This window comes from Acyrthosiphon pisum, chromosome A1 (genome assembly GCF_005508785.2).
Source record: "Acyrthosiphon pisum isolate AL4f chromosome A1, pea_aphid_22Mar2018_4r6ur, whole genome shotgun sequence".
Lineage (NCBI taxonomy): Eukaryota > Metazoa > Arthropoda > Insecta > Hemiptera > Aphididae > Acyrthosiphon > Acyrthosiphon pisum.
The window spans coordinates 54,490,947-54,514,129 of record NC_042494.1 but is presented as its reverse complement, the minus strand read 5'-3'; the positions used below and the strand labels follow the sequence as shown (position 1 = coordinate 54,514,129).

General features: G+C 29.7%; 1 protein-coding gene across 7 annotated transcripts in view; it reads right to left on the bottom strand.

The window, feature by feature from the left end:
* LOC100163056 (serine/threonine-protein kinase tricorner) overlaps positions 1-23,183 on the bottom strand; it is a 147,747-nt gene that overhangs the window by 6,732 nt on the left and 117,832 nt on the right. For all 7 annotated transcript variants that reach the window (XM_029487287.1, XM_029487289.1, XM_029487288.1 and 4 more), the window contains 2 exons: positions 13,904-14,042; positions 846-1,020 (listed from right to left, as the gene is read on the bottom strand). In XM_029487287.1, the coding sequence (XP_029343147.1) occupies positions 846-1,020; positions 13,904-14,042 (314 nt within the window). The remainder of the gene's footprint in view (positions 1-845; positions 1,021-13,903; positions 14,043-23,183) is intronic.

Genomic DNA, 23,183 nt, shown 5'->3' with positions numbered 1-23,183 from the left:
TTTGTTAATAAAAACAAAAAAAAACTATCAAATATAAGTAAGAAGTATAATTTAAATCAAATTGATTACTATAATTGTACTATTATAGTATACACCCATATTATGTATGTCATATATTATTATATATATATAAATACATTATAGTATGTGTAATAACACCAATCGGTTTCTACAAAGTATCCTACACATATATTGTTGATCAATACCAACGAAATACTTGAAAACCGTATAACACAATACATGGATTATAACAATTGGCTTCATAATTTATTTTCAATTACTATACTATTATAGGACGGTCAAGTATACTGTTTATAGCAAAAATCTAAATCGTCAATCAAAATATCAAACATGTTTTTGTTTAATACAACATAGACGAATGCATTGTTATTCAAATATGTCTATAAACGGTATCTAAATATAGCGTAGAAGAGATGGTTTTTTAAAAATCGTTGGTGAATTTAGTATATTATATGTATATTTATAAGGAGCTGGTACAAAAAAATAATGTAACGCCCCTCTACACTCGTTAAGTATATTAAATAGAGTAGAGAAAATGTACGAATCGAAGGTAATATGAAAAAAAATACATATATTTATAGAGAATCTTGTCGGATGGAAAACCTAGTTAAAATAATAGTACTATATAAGTAAAATGTAAGACGAATTTGGGTTAAAATCGAATGGAACCAATTTATCGATTTAAATAGCGAATGGTGGCTCGATGTACCGTGACTGGTGTGCTATATATAATACTATTAACTACCTACACAACTTCCGAATAAAAATCAAAATGAAAAAAAAGATAAAAAAAAAAGTAATAAAATAAATAAATGATGATTTACCTCTCCAAAAGCACCGCGGCCAATGACCTTTAATGGTTCGAAATCCTCTACCCCGAGCCTCGATCTCTTGAGCCTGAGAAATTCCGATTCTTTTTGCGCATGTTGCTGGCGTTTTTCCTGTTTCTGTTGCTCCGACAGACTTTCATCCTTCAAAGTTTCTTCAAGTTTCGCCAACCTGTAAACAAAATTTAAAGAAAATTATAATTATGCGTATATTTAATAATTATTATTTATATAAACCGCGGTCAAATAAATGTCATCGTTACCAACCTAATCTACAGATTACCCATAGTATTATATTATTTAGGTATATACGTGTAATTCATGCATATATACATATATATTAATATTATGGTGTCGATTGTGAAACTATCTTTCTACTTTGAATTACAAAAATCGTCAAATTGCATAGTATTTGGATGATTTTAATTACATTTTTTATCATTCAGAGAGACTACCTGCTATATATAAGCTATGAATACAGACATATTCATCGAAGTGGAATAAGATGGAGATTCCTATTGAATGAAGTGTACGCACGGTGACAAGTTTTCTTTTTTTTCTTTTCACCGAGCGAGAATAACAATATAACATTTATATTGGCAATAAGAGTGAAAAATCAAATTGGTCTCGATATAGCGTGCGTAATATACATGACACGGAACAGACCGCGGGAGCGATGTTAAACGGACCGTTACACTACACTGTAAGGTTTACCACTTATAAATAATCAGGTCATCTATAAAAATCACTTAAAAGTTAAAGGTACCTACATTTATTTTATTCGAATACGAAACTAAAAAATCTGGCAGGAAATTGAATAGCTAAGCCTGAGATGAGGTACGAATAAAATCAAAACAAAACATAAATACCTATAGGTTAGGTAACCTACCTACACTAAATTAGTGGTACTAACGTTTTATTTTCCTCACAAAATGGGACACAATTTAACAATAATAGTGCTAAGGTTTGTGATTATAAACTTAAATAGGTACCTAAACATTAAAAGGTTACAATTATTTTGTTAAATTTTTATATTTTTAAAACTGATCACACTCTTATAAGGGAAGGGTAATCAGTAATTAGTGTTACAGGAATGGTGAAAATATCAAAAAATCATACCTACTAAATAATTTAGAGATCTCTCCACCATTTTGGTATTACAAAATTTGGATCTCTATAATTTTTACACATTTGTGTCATATCCTCATCATACATAAAGTTCAAAATGTATTTATAAAAAAATATGTTAAATTAATTTACCCCAATAGCAAAAAAAAAGTATAATTCCCTAACATATGCCCAAATAAATCTAGCACCAAGGGTATTTCCAAAGAAATGTTTATATGCATTTGCCAAATAACGACCATGTTGAATTACATTCATGGAAATCAACGTTTACAATCTTGAAATCTGATCTAGGTATAAATTTGTACTCGCAAATTTGAAATTTGATGTCTTTGAAATTGTACGTATGCTGAATATATATATAGTGTTTTTATGGTATTTTTTTAACCAATAAATAAACGGGTCTTTCTGTGTCCAAATTAATGGATTTTCGTTTGTTTTGTTGACATTTTAAAATTGATATATATTATATAATATAAGATATCATGATAAAAACTAAATTGAATAACCGCCAAAACGTAAGTTACTCAACGCATAAAAAGATATAATTGCTGTACACACGTGTAACAAATTATTTTCTAAAAACTATGTTATTGATATAAGTCATCATCTAACTGGTACTTTATAAATATATATAGATTTTAAAGTGTTAAAAACGTTTTGATTGGAAATTTGAGTTGTGATCTTATCTTAAGAAAGTGAAATATTTAATAATATGTAGGTAGTAGGTACCTATGACCAACTAACAGTACCAACTAAAAAATAATTTGAAACATCAATTTTAAAAGGAAATAAATAATCAAATAATTATTTAAATTTTCAATTAAATACTTTAAAATAGAAATTGAATACTATTTATAATACATTTACATTGATCATAATTAACTCACCTTGTCGTTAATTAACATAGAAGCCAATTATGCGGAATTGATTAGATATCATATTTACCGAAATATACGCATTAACAAGAAATTGACATATTATATAGTATTGACAAAACATATTATATAGTTATATATATATGTATTATATAGTTCAATTTCTTGTCAATATGTAAAACAATGTGTTTATTTCGGTAAATATGATATTATATAATACTTATAATATAATATAATACATATTTGCATATCAGATATGAAACGCACTTTATCAACACTTTATTTGGACATTAAAAGGTAATTTAAACAGAAAATAATCACATACATATTAAATCGATTTTAAGCAATATTATGCAATCAACTCTAATAATAAGCTAATATCAATGAAGATAAATAATAAAAATATTCAACATTTTATTTTGGTTAATTTTGTTCGCAAACAATCGATTTCAATAGTCGGAAAACGGCGATACAACAGAATAACACGTATAGAAACCATCGACCGAAAAAAAAAAATAGAAAATAACAATAGCTAGGTATATGATAAGACAGATTAGTAATGAAGTGTACAACAAAATAAATGAAATAAGAAATTGACCTTCGAAAAGAAAAATTAATATTATCGAGTCGTTTGTATATAATACCAATACATAGTATATACCTACAGTGCCTACTGCCTTATGACCCTATTATTTTTACTACCTTTATACAGAAAACGGCTTTAGATAAATTCTCAAGGGATAAATTGATAAAAATCAACTCGGTAAGTGTGATTGATTCGAAGGTTCTAAAAAACGAAGGTCGGAGCTGTGGCATCGGCGAAAATGGAAGACTATTCAGAACATGTGCCTGCAAAAGAGGTGCCTTTTGATAACAGATAATAAATAAAAGTATAAGAAATCAACTCGTTTCCCGGAGGGATTCTGTTCGGCTAGAATAGCGTAGAAGTGAATAATATAATATATGTAACATGGGTATAGCAAATAATATATTTCATAGATGAATATAGATAGCATATGTGAAAAAAAATTTTGAGCGACTATATGTTATAGTAATGTAGGATGATGCATTTTTAGACAAGTTATAGATATAGATCAATTTGATTGAAAACAAAAAATATTAATTTAAACAGTACGAGCATGACGAAAAAAATCATTGAATAAGCATTAAAGTTATTCAATTTTTCTAAGCTATCCAGCAATAATAACAACCGTTTTTTCGGAATATATTCGGATTGTACCAATCCATTGAGTTTTTTTTGCCATATCATTGTACTTACCTAATTAAAATTAATGTCAAATTTTGACATTTGCTATTTTCCTATATTATTTGTGGACTACAACGAGAATTGTTAAGAAAAACTTTGGGAAGAAGTCGGAGAAAAAAGTCGTTTGACGTTTGACCGATCGAAAATCAAATCATAAAAAAAAAAATAAAAACGATTTTCAGACTAGGAAAATACTGCGGGTGACACGCAATATACAATTAGTTAAAAGAAATCTTATCGATTTCAGCTGACATAAATGTACGTGCGTTCGTGATTGAAAATTCCAGGCACTGCAGAAATGGTTGGGGTAATAACCGTCATTACCGTTTTGGTTCCACGAAAGAGAACATCGCCCCTTTGTATTAATCATAATGCGCATAAATTACACCACGCATATAATAAAAGTGCCGAGGAATTTTCAATGTACTGTATAAATACATTAAATATTTTGTGCACAAAGTGTTATTCCGTTTTCCGGCGGTATTAAGGGGTTTTTAAAATCAAAACGCTGTACCGCAATGTCAATGCGCCAGTAAGTCTGTCTCCGACAATGACCACGTCGCATGATTGAGAGAAAACTCAGAGGAACGAAAAAAAAAATCTCAACGACTACCTACTATACTGATGTACTCGTAGGTTAGATGTTGTATGGTATGGTCATAATTTGTACGAATGTATAATAAAAATAAATTGTATCTAAATTCAGGGTTTGTCGTTCCAAATATAAATGTGTTATTGATCATAATACAACTATATCAGGCAAACATCTATCATTTACAAGATCGATTTATTCGTAGGACACATTATAATATATTCGTAAGCCATAATCTAAAATGTACCTGGGCTACATAAACAACAAGTCTCTAGGACAAACAATTTATTATTTCCCTTTTTTAGACATTTATATCGCTTAACACGTTTCTCAGCCCCTGCTGGCAATATAATAGTGTATGGATAATATGTATGAAATAATCACGAGCCCACCAGCCATCGTATCGCACGTTCAGTGTAAATAATTAACACACAGTGCCGCAAAGTCGGAACGAAACGAGGGGGGAAAATCGACGTTTTCGCATACACATATGTGTGTACACATTTTTTTGCGTTTAAACTCACACGAAAATTACACGGTTATAGATGGTACAACAAAATTAAAACGTACGCGTGGAAACAAAACAGAAATTAGGCATAGAGATAATATATAGTTCCTCCTTATCCGACCAATAATTATCATACAAAGGCAACAGGCTCTTTTTTTGTGTATCGATTGTTTGGGCATATTGTGTTTTCGCTGCAGTACGGTTCATTTATGTATAATATTTACAAAATACAAATAATATAATATTACTGCGCACCAAACCACACATTCATATTATTAGGTATAGATTTTATAAAAACGGGCGTGACCGTTTTCGACCAAAATTAAATGTGTAAAATATATAAATAAAATATAATAATAATTATTTGACAAATTTTAACTTATACTTTTAATAATTTTCAAAATTATATAAATTATATATATTTTTTTATAATATATACACATATTACTATTATATTTAATGACCATTGACAAAAATGTCATATTACCTATTATAATATTATTATTATTATTTATTTATATTTTTTATACAACTTAGGTATAATAAATGTTTAATAATTAAATAAGTACTATAAGTATAACATAAAAATCTAAAGTATATAATATTAATTATTATTGAACTTATTGTTTTGACTGAAAAGGGAAGGGTACGTTTTTAGTCAAAAACGGCGTCAAATAATGTTTCTGTGCTTGCAGTGCTATGCTTCTAGCTATAGCCTACGTGTTATAAAAAAAACAATATTATATGCATAATTTTGCCTCGGACAGGGATCGTAGGCGTATATACTTTATAGTCGCTTTGTCTACATTTCACCTGCATACCTAATTCGAAAAAGGCATATTGTGTTCTGCAATTCTGCCTGCTGTTTTACAGAGAGAGAGTATGTACCTAAAATTGATGATTTTTTAAACATTAAGCCCGACCAGAAAAAAATAAATAGATACTATTTTTTTTTATAAAATAAATTTAATATGATAATATACATATTATCCCGCGACAGAGAGTTATGCTATATTATGCTCTGTCCAGTATATATCAGATATAAAGGGTGGAACGCGAGCTAGGACTATATGCGAGCTCGATACTACTTCAAATTTACCTCCCTCATTGTTTATAAGTTGATTTATAAAAACAGGTGTAATATTTTTATATTGTCTCCAACAGTGGCCTGAAATTCCCCCAATATTTTATTGTTGTTGTGGGATTATCGCTTTTTACAACTTGAAGTGTATACTAACAAGTAGGTACTTATCTACGGATTAAATAGGTGCATATTTAGTGTTTAGCCCCCACCCTCGACAAACCCTTGCATAAATCCACAACTGACTAAGGAAAAACAATAATAATATTAAAGAGCGCGGGAAAAGAAGCCGACACGACGCGCTAACAATTTTTACATTTCACTGCATGCGTTATTATATAGTTTACCTAACATTATAATATAATACTCCTATGTATAAATTGTTAAAGTGACGACTCACCGGGTAATGTAATGTTACCAACATTTAATAACCACACATGGTCACCTCTATATCTACCCATTCGGCAAGCGCGATAAACCTGCTAACGTATATCAGTTCGAAGGAACCTTAATATATATTATGTATATTCCCAAGAGACTCATTATTACGGGTATTTGACCTACCTACTATATTGTACATATATACGTATTATAATCGACGATTACACATTACGATATATATTGTTATTATACTCGTGACGACGACAAATTGTTAACACATATAATATGTACATGAGTATAAATGCTCGTCAATTTCAATGTATATAATAGTAAACGTGTTTTTGAGTAGTTTACAAAAAAAAAAGAATTATATTGGTACGCTACATACGCGTATACGCTCTAACAACTTTACAAACTTCAAGTCGTATTATATAATATATTATATATAATACAGGTTTTTTAACGATACCTACTATATAGCATTTTTGTGACTTTTTAGAGCAAAAAAAAAAATTAACTTTAAGTTCTTTCTTGAAGTTCTGAAAAATTACTTTTACCCTTTGACGTTTGGATGTTTAAATTTTATCGACTGTATATATTTTAATAAACGAGATACAAAGTAGAAAATTTGATTACAACGCGATCGATTTATTGTTATTTTTTTTACACACTTTTGACGTACTAATTAAACTTGATCGCAAAAAAAATGGTTGTGCAAATTTCTTTCGCATTAAGCCCTGGTTAAACGGGAAAAAAGTTATGTATAATATAATAAGAAATAATAGTGTTATTTCGTAATAGAAAAAAAAGTGCGCGGTTTCGCACATTAACATACCAGCTATTTATCTTTCACATTATACACAACAAAAACACTGTATAAAAAACTAAGAGAAAAAAAATCTTTCATAGAATTCCTGAAAGTCGTCATAAGAGCCTCATGTATAAGATGGTATATCAATGACCACAGTTGTATTTCCTTTAAACCTTTCCTCGTATTTAACTGGCTTTAGGTACTCAATCAATACAATCTTACAAATCAATGTGTAACAAAACAAATGTATGGCATATCATTTTTATTTAGGGACAAAGAACTATATTAAGAAAGTATGTATGAAATGGACTGAATGACGACCGTCGTGTTCCAACATTCTGCCCACATTATATTATCGTTTCTTAAGATTTTTCACTCTACAAATCTTATATAATTTATTCCGTATAATATAGTTTAGCGTATATTTCAACAGCAGGTCTGTATAACCACATGTGTTTTTTAAGCCAAAAGCTCAAGTTGTACACAACGTCAGCATTCAAAACCACAGATCTCTGGTGAGTTATTGCATACTCATAATAACCGCTATAATACATTAGGTACATATATATTACTGGTACGACGACAATGTGAGCCTTTATATAAATAGAACGTTCCAGCAGTGATATTAAGTTTTTTTTTTTTAATGCGGTTCACGATTGACCACAGACCGTTTTTTAATACTAACCAAAAAATAAAATAAAAATACATTATGTATACATAATGACATGATATGATATTAAATGAATGAGAAATAAAAAGTTCCGAAAAATATACATAACGTATGCGTTTGTATTGTTTAATAATACATAATATATTATAATATAGCGTATCTACCTACATTAAAGAATGTGTAGCAAGTAAAACGCGTAGTTCAATCTTCAAGGATTAACTCTGATTAAAGTCATATAATATTATAATACTAAATATAGTTATATTACCTACAGTGATCAAGTCATAGTAATATTGTTTCATCGTATAAAGTACAAGCTCATATAACTGCTACACATATATATACCTAGGTAGGTATTATATTATTATTCGAACTATATACAACGTGAATTTATACAATTTCCGGTTCGATGGTTTACTACATTAACCTTACATCGCCGTTTTGGGGATTTCTGATGGTTTTCGATTTGGCTCTTGCAGGTGTATATAGGTATACCGCGATCATCATATATACCCGGCACGCGGCACGTTCGCGAAACGGATGTGACGACGACGATGGTTATATGTATAATAATTGAATACGTACATTCATGTGTATTACACGCCACATAATGTAAAGTTATACAATATTATACTAACTATGTACACGAACGATATACATATTATTTGAATATATATATATATAATAAGGTGAAGGTACCTGAACGTGACGGATAGCTGCATTTATGCGTTGATTGGATGGGTGGGCGCGGCGGGGGCGGGAAGAGGACTGAGGAGCCCAGAATTCACTTGAATCCTTACAAAGTCCGGATGGCCATTTCGAGTCTCCTCAGCCTTCTACTACATAATATTACATGTTGTTTTTTTCTCGTTCGACAGCAGTTTTTTAATTTGTTTTAACAGTGAGATATATGAATATATATATCAATACACTTTTTGGATTCAGAGCGGAAGAAATAATAATTTAGGTATACTATTGGTTCAACTAGAACGATAGGTGTGGTTTATTTCAGTTTGAAAAAGATTAGTTCTAAAAGTTTTACGAAGCACTTTTTCTGAGCACCTATATTAGAAATTTATCACAGGTAGGATATCAGTAGCGGATCCAGAAGTCACCCGAAGGGAGGGGGGATCGAATTTGTAAAAATTAAATTACTTTTTTGTTTAGCCAAATATTATAATAAAAAATAACCTAACCTAACGCCAACCCCCTCCACTGCAGAATATCATTGAATAGGTAAAATAAAACATAAAATTTTATTCAGAAAATGTACTAAACTCGATATAATGTAGGGTAAGGACGTTTTGAAATTTTTTAAGAAATTCAAATGATAATAATATTATAAAAAACTGGATAATTTTGACATGCCTAGCTGTTATCTGGATTGTCGACGACGTGAGTATTTTTAAGTTGTTATAAAACATTGATTTTTTTTTATATAAATGCAAATATAATATAGGTACACAATATGATATATAAATGCAAATATAATATAGGTACACAATATGATATATATTATTCTATATAATATGTGGCATATATGTATATGGAAAAGCATATAGTTTTTGTAAACTGTAGAAATGAGTTATTTGCTAACAACGTTTTTACAACCAAAAGTTTCAAGAGAATAATTGAACAGCAATTATAGGAGTTTCATTTGGTAAATGGTATTGAAAAAAACAAATTCTTCTGACAATAATATATAATAGCTATACCGACGACTGTGAGGTTAAACTTTGGCTACGTTTCAGAAAAAAGCGTACAACAGTTTCACGTAAGGACAAAAAAATTGTTAATACATTATTTTAAGAACGAGTACACAAAAAACAATTGGCAAGCAATGAAAGATAAGTTTTGTGGTCGTTAAGAAGTTTAGTAGTTGTTGTTTGTTTTCATTATTGTATTAAGAGAAAATTAATATTTCTTTTATTTAAAATATAACATAATTATCGTAGAAACAAAAAAAAACCATAGCACGCTACTCGATATTTTTTCTCGAAGAAAAATCTAAGAATCATAAATATGTTTTTTTTTAATACGAAATCATGACAACGAACATCTTACGAAATATCGGTCAGAAACAAAAAACGTGTATCTACCCCATAAACATAGTTATGTTAAAATAATACATAAAACAGTATCATCCAATATATAAGTAAAGCAGTATAATATAATATACGACAGGGAATGCATTTTTTTTAATATCGGAATTTAAAATGTGTTATTAAGCTCTTAATATAATGATTTAATTACTTAATAATAGTGTTAAAACAATTATAAAACAGTTGTAATATTCAGTAGATATACTTTTTATAGTATGACAATTTTTAAAATCATAAAATTAATATTAATTAGTAATTAGTATAAAAGTTTAGAATCATTATAGCTATTAAATATTTTTTAATTTTTTTACTATGGATTAAAATATCCTTAGTACATAAAGTCTAATAGGTAATTTAGAAACAATAGTTAATCTATTTTCGATTTACATCTACATTAAAAAAATTGATCTGCCTTAATTTAAAAGAAGTAATTTTTATTGAATCTAAGAATTTGAAAATATGATCTTTATATAAGTATAGTTGAGTATACTTATAATATCCTAAAAATAATATTTTAATAAATTCATTATTATAGGAAACATGGGGATGAGTATGCTTGGCAAATAACTCTGTGTATATAATATACGTTTATATTATTATTATAACAAAAAAAAAACAGCCTCTGTTGGGTATAGTAATTCTTTATGAAATATTTTTTGCAGTTGCGTTATCTCTCGTGAAGATGACGTTATTGCTTTAGCAGATACGCTTTTATATGTTCGACTTACGGCTTTATAAAGAGATCCGGCTGATTTGATTTTACTGTACCCCGCTCCCTACTGGTATTATCGTTGTGTTTCGCTGTTATTGAATTATTTTAGGCCTGCTTTGTTAGTGTTATTTTTGTTTACAATGATGATAACATCTATAATGATGATCGCAAGGAGCATATTGTAGTGAGATATTTTAAAATATCAACTTAAATCGTATTCGTTTTTTTTTTTTACTACTATTATATAGTACCTAAGTACTATATGAGAACTAAAGAAATATAATTTATTTTTTTACTACGAATCACACAGTATACATAACTACTTAAATTGATTTAAATAAATATACATTCGTACAAATAACGCGACAAAAGTATTTCAATTTCAGAATACCTCCATATAATTAAATATTATTTAAATACAATTATTGATTCAACAATTTACTATCAACTGGCATGAATTTAATAATATTTTATGTAAATTTAAATTTTCACTTTAAATTCGATTGATCATACTATTATATAATATTTTAATATTAAAACGAAAACAAATCGTTTGTATAGTATATCAAAGCGCTTATCATACCAACCATTGACGTTTGACCTTATCATACCTACATATGTTTATGTTTTCATGATACGTAATGCAATTTGGTCAACTAACTTTCGAACGTGTATTAATTCACGTTTTCAGGGCAAATTAAAATATTGACAATAATTAATATACTATATAATATATATCCAGCAATTATTGTTGAGTGATAGGTAGAAACTCATTTTCTATATTGCACTAATAAGATATAAGCTTAGAAAAGTACATAATAATAAAAATTATGTATAATTTTATTTAATTTTAAAATGGGGTTCTAGACATTATCCTAAATACAGAGTACCTACCAAATAGAAGGACTTTTTGTATGATATCCATAATTTATATATAAAAATCATAAGTATTTGATGAGTAATTATTATTAACATACAAAACAATATAGGTATACAAATTGAAAAGGTGGGCAAGTGGGTCACTGTAATGGATGGTGTTAAATTTTAATCCAATGATAAAATATCATGGCTTACGAAAAACGATTCTGAGCGGAGGCGGTTTGTCGGTATGGATATTTTATATTTTTGAGATATTTTGGTTACAGAATAACCTAATTACGTGGAATCTTATTTTAAATTTTCAATCCTTAGCTATAAAAGCTGAACATTTTTTAATTTTTTAACTACAAAATTATTTTTAAATTTCAAATTTTATAAATGTTATCAAAAGTCAAACTTATAAAATAAATTGTTAAGCTTTTGACCCAACGAATACAATTTTATCAATATTTAAAGAAAAAAAAGAAAAACTGGAAACAGAGTATGTCCGTAAACATGTCAAAGCAAGTCAAAATATTTTCAATCGTGTAGAGAAAATGCTAATATAGTGAAAATTGCATGTATCTACATTCTACGGTCATTTGTTTTAGAATTATATCAAAAACCAAAATCAATTTTGTCGAAAACCTTTAAAAACTTTTACCTTCAAAATGCACCAACTAGATTCACTTTCCAATCAAACAAGATACTAAAGTTGAAAATCGAAGCGTTATTTCGACTATTTATTGTGAGAACACACACAAAAAGAAAAATACATTAATCGCTCCGCTCAGAATTTAAAATTACGAGATAATGTTCAAAGATATCAAATTGTAATGATCGACAAAAAAAATCTTATCAGTTATAAAAAGTTATTAATTTATTATATTCTCTAAAAACTTATAATTTATTGATCTAATAATGATAATACTGATAGAAATGCGTATGGTTAGCTTAACGTTTTTCATTCCTAAAAAAAAACCTAACCTTCGTGGATATTGACACTGGTGGTCAATAATTAATTATTTAGAGCTTAGTCTAAATAACAATGTTTTATTTTAAAACAACTTTTGTGCACATGTGCACTTTCTATGATTAAAATAAATGATATACTCTTAATACGTTCAACATTTTTTAAATTTATGTTTTGTTTTCCGTTATTTAATTTCACACATTATATTTGATAGTTATAATATTTAAAAGTAATACGTTTAGATAAATTGAGATGTGACCTTTCGATTTCTATAAGTCATGCTTATCAGCCAATATAGTTTAAGGTGATTGGTGCGGTTTAAATTGTAATATTTATACTAGTAAATAGCATGTTAATATTATATTATATTATATTATATACTATAGTAGGTTTTGAATATTTTATTTTATAATGCGTCACTAATAATTAAGTTTCTAACATTAAAATTAAACAATATAGAACATTCTGAAAACGGTGATTTTATAGCCAATTGTATTGTTGGCATTCAAAGTGTTTTAAAAGATTTAATTTATTTAATAATATTGCATGTTTAAATAGGTATAGTGCCTATTAAAAATTATTTATAAAAATTAGTAGGTATTGCTTAAAAGTGTTGGGGAAGGAACTAATAACAAGATAAATCGTACTATAAAGATGTGTATAATGTATCAATGTGTGTTATTCATATTTCATTTGACAGACGTTAGAATAGATTAATCAATGTAATATTATTGTAATTAACTCTAAAAGCTCAGTTAGAATTTTTATCAAAAAAAAGAAAGGTTTTTTCATTACAGTGACGTCATTTTTCCCTACGAGCTTTTAATTTAATGTGGTTTAAGTATGATTACAAAGTATTTTTAAATTTGTTACATTAGTTCAGATCAATATAAAAATAATAAAATAGAATTCTAATATACTTATACGATAGTCATAAATAATAATATATAAAAGGCGTTGTCATCAGAATATATAGAATATATTATTATAAGTATGTTCTAGACATACCTAAGATCTACAAATATATCATATGGACATAACGCGTACAAAAAAAAAAAAAATCAATGAAAATACGTATAAGCGTAAGTGTACTGTACCTCTGTTTCCGTTCAATGTGCTGAGCGATCAGATTGCTGTAGTAATTCTCAAGGGTGACTTTGGCCTTGGTCGCCTTGTCTAGAGTATGTCCGCTCAACCGGATACCACTTTCGGTCGCAGCGCTCATCTCCAATACACCTGTGAAACAAAAAAAAATCCAACTAAGTATATAATATTATAATACAATAAAGACAACCGCACGTTATAGGTATAGGTACTATATGCAATACCATTCGTTATTATATTATTATTATATCGTTGCGATATACTATATGATAAAATAATATATATTTGCGGGCACAAGTATTATTTACCACCCCGTTGTTTCGTCTACGGAACGGGAAGAAGCTTTATTGGATTTACTAAAGGATCCGATTACTCGAACAAAACACATAACAAGGGTGAAGGACAAAAAAACCTATATAATATATGTGTAAAGCATACGTTTTATTATATTATTTTTTGCAATATCATATATATATATTTATATATTATGTATAGTGTTGTATACATACGTATAAAATTATTCCCTAATCCAGATCAAACTAATTAGTATGTGTGCGAATGTGCGATCGTGTCAGTGATTAGCCTATAAATCTAATAAATACATATAATACATACAGCGAAACTATTTACAGGATACTTATACAAAGAAGGTAATTTAAAAAAAAATACGTTAGTATGAAATATTTTTTTATTTCTCTGGATTTAAAAACAAAATCGAATGTATAATATATTGTATAGTATTCAATTTGTATAATATTTGTATAATTTCAATATTATTTAAAACTAGGGACGTTCTCGACGACATTCGTGACCCAGTTATTAAAATTATTTTGAGAAACAACAATTTTTTTCGTCGGAATTATTGATTCTTCAATAAAAGTTTCTTCACTATATACTTGGACAAGAAATATTTGATTAAAATGATAATATATTTAAACAAAAATACCATCGTAGGTGGAACTCGTAATAAACATCGAGACAATACGAGCCGTGGCAATGGGGAGGAAATGTGCGGTGGTATAGTTGAAGTGTTATGGTACATGTACAACGAGGACGCATGAAAAATGGATTGACTATAAATAAACTAGGTACCTACTAGGTGTATACTGTATAAGTATATAGTACGAAGTGTTTTTTTCACTATGCGAACAGTTCACTCTAAAATTATTTCAGAAGATGAATTAATTATTAACGCGTACTTCCCGACCGGACTGCAATTTATATTACGTTATAGGTGTTCGCGTCCATTTAAATAAAAAGTTCACAATACGGCTGCTGCAGCCGTGACAGATGTATACTACTCTATATAATATTATCGTCAGACTAAAAAAATCCATATTATTTTTTTGTAAAGACTGATTTGACAATGCATTGTGTTCAGTGTGCAGTTTACAAAAGAAAAAATCATGATTCTCGAATAACAACAGACCCATCATGGGGATTTGGTTCGGCCGATTAAACATTAAACACCACGCGGAACGCTGTCTATAATGTAGGTATTTAATTTGTCACACGTTGCAGGTATTGTCGATCGCGCAGTATGCCTACCGATGCGTAATACAATAATTGCATAAATCATAGTCTGTCCAGCAACATTTTTACTTTTCTAACGGTAGCTACAGTATAGGATTGACACAAAACGAAATTGAATAGAAACCTAATTTATAGACATAAAACCAAAAATAAAATTGACTTATAAAGGTATTCGTACAGAACATATTGTTAGGTCTACCGTAATATAGCCGCCCCTCCCCGCTTAAGCGCCATCAATAGGGCTACCTTCGTAATCTTACAAGCCCACGACATGGCAAATTTAACATTCAGAATAATCTATTTAACTCAGCCAGTTAATAATACAGTAAATTGATCCAATATTTAAGACTCTAATATGTATACGCTCAGGTACGGACATTTTTTTTTTGCTCATACAAGTTGCTTTAAAATAAAAATATCTTCATTTTTTACCTTTAAATTGTATAATAGGTAGTTCAATGTTGAATTTAACAGAGTAAAATAGATTACCTATCCTGAACGTAAATTAATGTACTATTATTATGCGTTAAGCAATTAAGACGGAGACAATATGTGTAGATGAAACCTATGCAGTTATCGAACTGATCAATGCATATAATATGGTTAATAAACAATAAGTCTTAGAAATTAAATTTGCACACCTACATTTTCAAAACGATAATATTATACAGACTAAGATATATATTTTTGAACGCCACATCATATATTTATAGTATTTACATCTGTATATTATGTAAATGTTGGGATCCTCTCCACGGGCTTGGCTTCTTTCAAGGGTAATAATTCTTTGAATTACTTTCGACAATTATTAACAAAATAATAAAAATTTGAAGGATATTTTCAGCAGGAACAATAATACGGAAGCGAGTTATGTATAAAATTGCAGCGTATAGATATAAACCAATAAGACGATAAGATAATTAATAATTAAATATATATATTTTTATTGGTGATTAGAGGGGAAAAAACGAATCCCAACAAGAAAGGGGTTGAGAAATAAAACGTTTCGGACGTAGTGTAATGGAGTGCGGTTGCCCGTGAAACACGCGGTGGCGTCTATTATTGATTTCGAAAACCGCCAGCGGCTGCGGACCTGTTGAGCGACAACTGGGCGCCCAGTCAGCACCATTTTTTTTTAACGACGTTCGCGATTCTCGTTTCGTCTACCGACGACGATTTCCAAACGGGCAACGCTATGCTATTATTATTCGCTGATCCAGGATCACACGACAATAATATATAATATTTAGACATTTATATATGCTACACAATGTAATATAATATGAAGTGTTATATTGCAGTATGGAGGCAGTATATGTTATTAGATGAATATATGGTACGCGCGTTTACCTATACCACGAGTGGCGCAGAAATGTTGTAATTCATTGGACATATTTTACTATATGATATAATTAGCGTATATATAATATAAATTGATACATATTATATTATATACGATACCCAGTTGAATCGTCAGTACCAACGGTAAAATGGTTCTACGTGGATAATATACTTTTGGTACATATACTAGCATATAAAGTGTATGGGGTGGCGACAGGTGGCGCGTGTATCTCGAACGTTTGGTGCATTGAAATGGTATTTTATCACGTCAAACATCATCTGTGATACAATATCCTATATACACGACTATACCATTCGTAAATATAGGTATGTTATGGATAATGTAAACATTTCTATATTAGCAAGTGAACCGTGGGTAATTTTTGTTTCTGAAATTTCTATGCAGTGTACTTTTACAAGTTGCAGTTGTCATATTATGTGTTCGTAAAGTGAAAAAAAATAAATTGTCTGATTTATTTGAATATGATTATATCTAATATAACATAATGCATTAGCTATATTAATATCATTTAACATAGCTATGTGTTGACATTATCCAATATTTTAATAATATTCATGACGGAAAATATGAACATTTGACTGATAGAATAAATTATACTTGAGAATAATAACTGTAATGGTTAGATAAATTATAGCGCGATATTTGGATGACCTTGTATATTTTATTCAACTCGAACACCAAGTTCACAATACTTCACTCGAAGAGAAATGTATACGCTGAAGTTGCACAGAATAACAAATTTTAGTTTTCTAAATTGTTTTATTGTTTGTACTAAGTCTAGCGTTCTATATGTCATATCGTTATTGAAAATATCAAAAATGTATGATATTATAATGTATTGTGTTTTGTGAAACTCATAAAATATCATCACCATCAATGTGTACCTATAAGTCTAAATGAAATTTGATAAACTAATAAGTATAGCAACATATACAGGGGCATCATGAAGAAATGCTATAAGAATTTACTATGATTTTTGCCAATTTAAATAATTATTTGTATCATGCAAAACATGCAACGATAATAATCTGCAAAAGTAGAAGAATGTTTTTAAAACTTTTATTTTATTTCAACAATTTTCAATTGTTAGTATATTTTTAGAGGTATACTTTTTAAAATAAAAATAGTAAACAGTTTAAGTGTTATAAAACATAGCGGAAATCTAAATATATGGGTATAATAATAAAATGTCTGAAAATATGCAAAAAAAAATTGACTGAAAACTGTACATAATAATCAATTCGTTATAAAAAAATCCGCTATAACATACGCATTGCACAATGGACGTATACTCAGTAACGGTGGGGGGGAGTCTGTCACCCACGCCAGGTTATTATAGTATAACACATAATAATAATTATCTTCTCTTTAGTCACCGAGAGAGATGATGTATAACATGTTATAATGTAACACGAAACCTGGCTGTCGGCGGATTGGGACTGTCGTGTTAGACGTTGTCGCCGGAAGCGCTTCTCGCGAGACAAAGTCTGCTTACGAGGCGTATGAAGAACAGCCGCAAACCATGGGGGTGAAGGGTTGTGGTAACCATCAACCCCCGCACTGTCACTCAAAATTTCAAGTTCACTTAGTGGAAGATTTTGTTGGCCTTTCATATGTGTTTTAGTCTTCAATTGTAAAACCCTTAACCGGAATGGAATACTTCGCATATACGCTATTAGTTCTTTTATATATTTGTATATAAATATTTCATCTTGAAGAGAATAGATATTGACGATATAGTATACTATCTATATTATACCATCACGTCTTACTTATACCTAAGCAAAATCACAATAAATATTAATAACAAAAATATCAATATATATTATATATTTTTTGTATAATATGACAAACTCAATGTAACGAAAACGTATCGCAGCTAGCTCAGTATCCAAGTTTTCACCGAATTTTCGATAGATTCTTATATCGTAAATCTATGTATAACATTATAATATTATATCTAATATAATATAATATTTCCTATATCTCAGTTTGCAGAGGGCATCGTCGGTGTTCAAATATTATCATACTTTATTCGACACGTTAATTTTGACTAAGAGAATATATATTATAATATATTATACAATATAACGACAGTAAATTTATCGACGGAAGTATTATTATTTATTATGTTTTTCGCGCGAAACTGAAAAAACAACGACTGCATCGGCGCCGAAGGGTTTTCGCAATGGCGTCAACCACAAAAAAATGTTAATCAAAACACGGGATAGACAATATCATATAATAATTCCATTACGATGCACATTCATAGTATCGATGAAGACAATATATATTTCGAGCGAAGTCGACAAAATATCGGAAACGATCCTTGACACTACATTGGGACCAGAAACCAAGGGCAGCACCAGGATGACGAAAAAACCTTAAAAACAACAGATCTGTACAACACAATATAAAAATGATGAAAACCTATATCATTAGATGATCTTAGTCACTAATAGAATATTAGTCTTTCAATAATAATGTCATCCTACTGATTACCTACCTTTAATTTAATTCTATTCATATAAGTATATTTTAATAATTGTAAATACAAGTAACTGTAAAATATATTGTGCCCTAACTAGAACTAATAGGCAATGGCCACAGATGCCGGGTTTTTTTTTGGGATCAATAAAAATAAATAAATATATTTTGTGTCACACACACATACATGTAATATTTGTTATATTGCACAGTACCGGCGCATACCCCGGTATGACTCTAGGGGAGACTTCAGGTCAATACCTGACCTTAAGTCCCCATCCACATCCGATGAGAAATTGATGTTTTGAACTCGTAAGCTCAAATCATACGTATAAATATATATATATATATATAGGTATAGATACTACAAATTATATAAATTATGCAGTGACCTGTGATAACTGCAGTTTGTATAATATATTATTTTAACAACGTTTAGGTTCCTTATACCGTGCAGAATTGCACGGTTTAAGATAAATATAAAATGTTATTGAATTAAACGGATAATTACAAAATATAATTTTGTATGCAAAATATGTAGGTACCTAAATTCACATACGATATAGGTTCCTACCAATACTACCTAATATAGTTATTATGACGATCGCTGTTATATTTTATATGACCCAGCATAATAATATAATATAATATCGTTGTTGATAATAACGATTGAAAAATTCGATCAACTGTCTGGAAAAATATGAGTGCCCTCCCGCAACGTATTAGACGCCACACTCGTCATCTATATGAAAAAATATGAGACTCTCGTATATATTATATTACACATATTATATGGGTGTCACAAGAGAAATAATTTTATGGTATAGCAACAATTTGTCCACAACAATTATTAAAAATTAACATAAATATATATATATTTTAGTTTTTGAACACTTTTTTGCTGCAATAATTTTGTAGATCTTATATAGCAACAAAAAAAAATTCTTTAAACAAAATGTAGGTAGGTATGCAGTGTTTTCGGAGCGTTTTAAGTAGAAATATTATTATAACTATACAGCCCGGGTAATAGTAAAATATAACTAATATAGGGGGGTTGCGTCGTTTGAAATTTTTTGAAAATTCGTAGCTAAGTATTATGATGAGCTATCATTACAGCCCCGCACGTCCTTTTCTAGATTATATTATAATATCCACGCGCGTCATATCATATTACACTGCAGCAGTTCACTTTAGGTATATACCGTGAGTATAGCTTTTAGGCGGTGGGTTGGGGGTGGTACTCGAGACGGCCCCCGAAATCCTTTTGACTACGCCGAACACGATTTCGAGAACACTGCGTGACACGACTGCTGCGGCGTGCAATAATTTGTGATTCCGCGTACGTTGTATGATGACTTGACGTACTATAACTAAACATAATAATATTTTACGTAGGAATTTGACGGCGTTGAAGAAAATAATAATAATATTTTATAAGTAGATTCGAGTTTCAAAAACAAAACGGCAAAAAATAAGCGTCCATGCGTCATTCACAAGAAGTAAGTAGGTACTGAATAATATAATAATAATAATAAAAATAACAATAATCTATAAATCTGCAGATACAGTTATTTTTATTATATTATACAACAGTTTTATGACATATATTATTATATTATCGGGACACGCATGCGTCACAACTAAGTATAATATTATACGCGGGGGCAGGGGCTGAGGTACTCGACAACAATGTGATGCAGCTATATAGTATAATGCTATATAGTAATATCAGTCGTCGTAGTCGTCGTCTATATTATACGATAATAATAAAACGGGTTAATGGTTTGTACCTATATAGGTAACGGCGGGGGCGGGCGACGGTGTTTTACCCAGTGTCGTCCGCGGCGGTGGAGGGGTCAACGACTCGGCAAGTAAATATAATATTATAAAAGGTACACATACAGTGTCCTCTATTATGAGTATATATACGACGACGACCAACCTGCCAAACTTCGTCGTGCCGGCGGCAGCGGCGACGAAACGAAACGAAGAAAAAGTATAATACACACACACACTCACAACACGCATATTATATTTATACATAATATAAACACATTAGACTTATATATTATATATATATACAACAACACATTATACATAGTATAAATAATACGCACGATGCCGCCGCCACAAACCGTAACGCACCGCAGCATCGGAACGTCTTCGACTGGTGCTATTGCCTCCCTTTGTGCACTGTATGTACCTAAATGTAGCTGGAATTTTTCGTTTTGTGGTGTCCTTCAATTTTTACACACCCAGCCGATCGGATTTGGATGTTTTCTTCGACGCGATTCATCGCATTACCTATCATGGGGCATCATTTTGCTAAACGGTTATTTTTTAACCGTCGACCTAATTATAATATGGTCTAAGTGAACATATATCAGTAGGCACGTCCATATTATCATATACGTCATTAAACATATTATAATACATTTAATTTATTTGAAGTTTTATAATTTAATTCAAATCATGCGGTTTTGCTACGGAAATATAATAGGTATATTGTTGTTGTCGTATTGCACATTATTATACAACCTGCAGTCGCCACATAATATAACTGGATGACCTTTTATCTATACATTTTATCAAATTTGAACCAGAGACTTAATAAAAATCCATTCTTCGTGGGAAGATGGGAGGGGGTGTGTTATAAGCTCCTAGAGCCCCGTGGCTACACGAACGGTTTTGCAAATGTGTACTATAATATCACTGCATGATATAATATATATTAATATATTATTCAATTATTGTAATATATAGAAGCCTGTTCGGCCGCCGTTCAGTTTTCCATGCATACTTGTATATTTAAGTTTAATAATACCGTAGGTACCTATATATTATTATGTACAAAACGAAACGTGATCGTAAATACGGATAATACACGGCTGTTGAAGTATATTGTAAAAGATTTACCCGGAACTCGACGGTCGTACGGCGTACATAATTTTATATATAGTATAATAATATATAATATAATATAATCGTGGCGGGTGCGTGACGAATTTAGCGCAGCTGTTGAAAACCAAGTTTTTTTTTTGCATACATCGTTATTCGATAGCACTATTGTATAAATAAGCGGGTTACTAAATTTTTTTTTAACGTACAGGTATAAGATACTTTTTCTAATAATTAATTGAATATGTTGTGTCTGAAGAAAATTGCATGTTACATAATTATAATATATACATAATCTACTATGCTAGGTGCATTCTTGCGTAAGAATAAAACTAAAATTCCCAATTTTTATTATGGTCGTCATACTGTTTACATGGCGCCCGCAGGGGGGTGCCGCGAGGAACCATGCCCTCCCGCTATTTTAATCATATGAATTGTGTTATAACTTGTAATAGCATATTTAGCTATATTATCGAAGACTTTTAACTTTGCCCCTCCCGCTCCCCGGCTTATAATTTCTGCTGGAGCCACTACTTTTTATCATATTATATTTTCATATAACAATAGATATTGAATAACAAACAAATATTATTGTATTTATAAGGAATTGTCGATTGCGTGGGTATAAGTGGCAATAGTTTACCCCACTCATCAATAGACTTAATTTTTTTTTTATAGATATCAGTTAAATCTTTAATGAAACAAAAATAATGTAAGTACGTTAGTTTAATGTTATTTTAAAAAAATATGAAACTTACAAAATATCATCTAACTATGGTATAAAATAGTAGTGCACACGGCTTGACCGCGTGGGGGTCAATAAATATAACTACTTATAAAAACATAATTATAATAATACTACATATATATATATATATATATATATATATATTAACCTAGCTATTATTTCTTTTATTATTCGCGTGCGCGCCAATGTTATTATTCGACAGCGACACGAAAGCGCCATCACTATAATGTTATACGCTTATATA